Source organism: Ceratina calcarata, unplaced genomic scaffold (assembly GCF_001652005.2).
Source record: "Ceratina calcarata isolate Rehan_Ccalc_2016 unplaced genomic scaffold, ASM165200v1 scaffold185, whole genome shotgun sequence".
Lineage (NCBI taxonomy): Eukaryota > Metazoa > Arthropoda > Insecta > Hymenoptera > Apidae > Ceratina > Ceratina calcarata.
This window is the reverse complement of record NW_017139974.1, coordinates 170,520-174,229: the sequence shown is the minus strand read 5'-3', so window position 1 is coordinate 174,229 and position 3,710 is coordinate 170,520. Positions and strand designations below refer to the sequence as shown.

General features: G+C 39.5%; 1 protein-coding gene across 2 annotated transcripts in view; it reads left to right on the top strand.

The window, feature by feature from the left end:
* Positions 1-9: 9 nt before the first annotated feature.
* Positions 10-3,710, top strand: part of orb (polyadenylation element binding protein orb) — a 15,297-nt gene continuing 11,596 nt past the window's right edge. For both annotated transcript variants that reach the window (XR_003388750.1, XM_018038162.2), the window contains exons 1-3: positions 10-800; positions 2,423-2,648; positions 3,075-3,214. Coding sequence is in view for 1 of the 2 variants with exons in the window: in XM_018038162.2 (XP_017893651.1) it covers positions 780-800; positions 2,423-2,648; positions 3,075-3,214 (387 nt within the window). In the remaining variant the exon portion in view is untranslated. The remainder of the gene's footprint in view (positions 801-2,422; positions 2,649-3,074; positions 3,215-3,710) is intronic.

The following is a 3,710-nucleotide window of genomic DNA, read 5'->3' as shown; positions in this document are numbered from 1 at the left end:
GCAGGAAGATTGAAATTTTTTGGAATACATATATAAATTTCTTGACTGATCAACCAATTAGAATAAAATTATAAATACTGTTGGGTTCATTCTATTAGGATAGAGTCTAACATGAGTAACACATCAAGAAGTTAATTTCAATTATGGTCCCATTCATCTTTTTTCTCAATCATACAAAAATTCAATAATATACGATACTGAGTTTCATTGCACGATTTTACGTAGAATGATGAAATAATAAAATTTTATATTTGATCGCGAGAGGGCGCATTCGCGAATCACGTCGGCATTTACCGAAGACGAAGCCAGATGGAACAGGATGGAACTCGACGGCGTAAGAGGAAGCGGGAGGGTCAGATCTTCAATTCAGTTCGCATAGTGAAGCAACGTGGAGAAGAATGAACATTCGGTCTCCATCGTTGCTGCATTGATATTAAATTGTATTGAAAATATCAAATAAACTTATCAAATACAGATAACCAACTAACGAATTTCTAAATGGGCGGTACCGGGTATCGAGACGGTTAAAATATCATTCTCAGCGAACGATTGAAAACCCGGTACGACCCGAAGCTCGCCTTGTCATTCGGTAATCGTTGATTTTACTAAATTATTAAATCATATTAATTATTTAATCATTCGCGTTCGTCGAGTCGACGGAATCGGGTAACGTCAATCTCGCGATTCGTCGAGCTACACGGGCGTTCCCAGTCACGTTGAATTCGGGAACAGCGGCTGAAACAATTGAAAATCTCGGCGAGGTTTCATCAAGAATCGACATGCCAACGTTAACGCAAGCGGTAAGTTGTATTTCCTCATACAGTTCATATATATTTGTGTACGTTTCGTGTATTTATCGAAGATGTTTCAATCGGGCATGTCTAAAGTGCACGTCATTTCTCCATGGGCTCTTTTCGACCGACTTCTCGTGCGGTCGATTAGTAACCTACTTTAGAATTTCGTTAACATGACAGTATCGTCTCAAAACAGGAATATCCTGTCTAATGTAGACCGGTATACGAGTCTATTGTAATATTATCGAACAGAATCCCAAACGTGAAATCGAATACGATGGAATGTCCTGCGTCCTCACTTGTAAACAAACACGCGAATCATGGTACGTTGAGCCGCAACGCGTCCACGTGCAAAACACGTTGCGTTTCATCCGAACTTTCATAGTACGCCCTTCATCTCAGCAGATTTATTATCTGCGATTGCCGTGACCCTCTAGGTATCATATCATTATTCTTAATTGTTCGTGTTGGAGGGTATCGAACGAAAATTAGGATGTCTGAAATTTTAGAAACGTCATAATTCGTGTAATGCGCATAATTCATATTTCAATTGGACGTAACAACGTTAAGAGAGACCATGTTCTAAAATGTAAAGCGTTCGGCGACAGAATCCTTCAGTTATACACCCGACTTTCGTAAGAAACAATCAATATCGAAGTGCAAACGTTCGAGAGTAACTCATCGGCCCGTCGAAGGATTTTAAGACGGATTCGTAAATGTTTCAAACCCGGTGCGACATAAGTCGTGGCGAACGTTCAACAATTATATTTGCGTCATTCGTCGTAAGCGTCCTTAGAATTTGAACTTGACAGCAAGAATTCCGCGAAGTTTGGGATCCGCGTCGGGTCTCTGGAATGCCATAATATATTCCCCAGCCCTGCAAAATTTTTTTTCCAAATTCTACGAACGGTAACCGAGGGGGGGAGGGGCGACCTTCGAGGTCTTGTTTTCGTTATTACCTATCGAAAACTTGAAGCATAGTACACCGGCATCGTCCGTAACTATGACATCGAAGAATTCAATGGTAAGCGAAACGAGTATTAGATTTGCCGATTTTTTCAAATGCTTTTAGAATTTCAGATCATAACGTCCGAATTGTATACATATATATGAATTATCTTCTGATTTGTGCGAACTTGTGGAATTTCATCGGTTTTACAATGAATCGTGCAATAGCTGTCGGTCGATGTTAACGAATGACGCGTACGGTTCGATTCGAATTCGAGAAAAGTCAGCCAATTAATCAAAAGTTAGACGAGATATTTTCGTAACTTTTTGGTAATAGCCGAATACAATACAATTCGCGTACATCGATTCAAATATTTCTAGCGTCCTTATTTCCTGTAGCGTTTATTTATATAGTGCGTACGTTAATTACAAACGTAAAATTTGATCCGAATCCGAAGACCAGTTTCAAAAAACGGAAGAGAAAACAAAAAATATTGAATATCTCAATTGCTATTTTTGAAATAAAGTGTAACATGTGAAGAAAAAAATAGTTGGCTTTTCGTCGCTTTGAAATTCCATACGCCGGCATAAATACGACACCCGCTTTGCTCGTAGTAGTAATTAATTCTCTTCATCCTTCTCGTTTGCATCTAACCATCAGTTTATTGTTTGTTTTACAGCAAGATTTGTCGATCAATATCGATGGAGTAGTGATCAAGGATATATCCGGTCGGAGGAAGAACGAAGCATGGCAAAAGCCGTTGCATCGAGACCAGTTGCAGCAACCACGCGAACAGGAACAGCGATTGTTCCCATCTATAGGCAATTTGCTGGAGGATCTCCCGTCGCCGCCGGTTAACTTCCACAGAAGCTTACAGGAGACATCCAACGACGTCGATGCAAAAGGTTAGTGTTCATATTTATTTAGAATAAAAAATTTGTCCATTAGAAAATTAACGTATCGTTCGTTTCATTTTTTTACGTAATGAGAAAAATTTGTTCTATTTGGCTTGAGAAGTAGCAAACGTTCCATCCGACATCGATGGGAAAGATTCGTTTTCATATTTCTTTGGAGGAAATCATATCATGTTTGAATATATTTAGGCATTATTAGATTAATGTGTTATACTAGAAGTATCATTTCTTTTCTTCTCATTCTTTTTTACACCCGATACATAATGAGAAAAATTTGTTGTAATCGCCTGCTTGGAGAGCAGCGAGCGTGCCCGTTCGTCGTTTGTTAGTTGAAAGTCCTCGCGGCGCCGTTTTGTGTATTTCTGCGATTTAGATTTAAAACAGGCTCGTATTTTTTTTTCCTTCCCGGTACGTCAGGTGACATGTCGATCTCGGATTTATTTGGGCTGGGCTTACCCCGGGGTTCATTGATAAATAACCAGTCAACACCCACGACTCCTGGTTGCCGTAACCACCAGTATCAAGGACGCAATCAAGGAGCCTCTCAGCATTACCAGGTAATTTTTATATATTATGCAGGCCTCTTCCTTGCGCAGAACATCTGGTTTTTGTTTAAGTCCGACAAATTCGTCGCTCGGGAACGCATCAGAACTCATTTCCTGTAATATATTTTGTTGCAGTTTGAAACGATTTTCTTAAATGTAACGGTTCTTTCAATTCGTAAATACCGCGGTGGTGAAAATGTGATACGATACAGATAGGCAGTACTTATTGTCCGAAACGTCTGCCTGCTGCCAATACAATAACCGGAACAATGATTATTCTGATTGGAATGACTCCAACTCGCTGATCTCTGTGTCCGTTCGTTGCGCGGTTAATTTTTTTCCACAATAGAGATCCTCCCGGTTTCGCGACCTATCGATTTTCGATACATTTTGACGTAGAACAAGACGATAGAAACGAAGTTGAAAATTAAGGTAGTAACCCTTGAATGAAAACGCTGACGAAGTATTAAAATCTTAACAGTTATTAGGTATTAAATTAATAAGACAC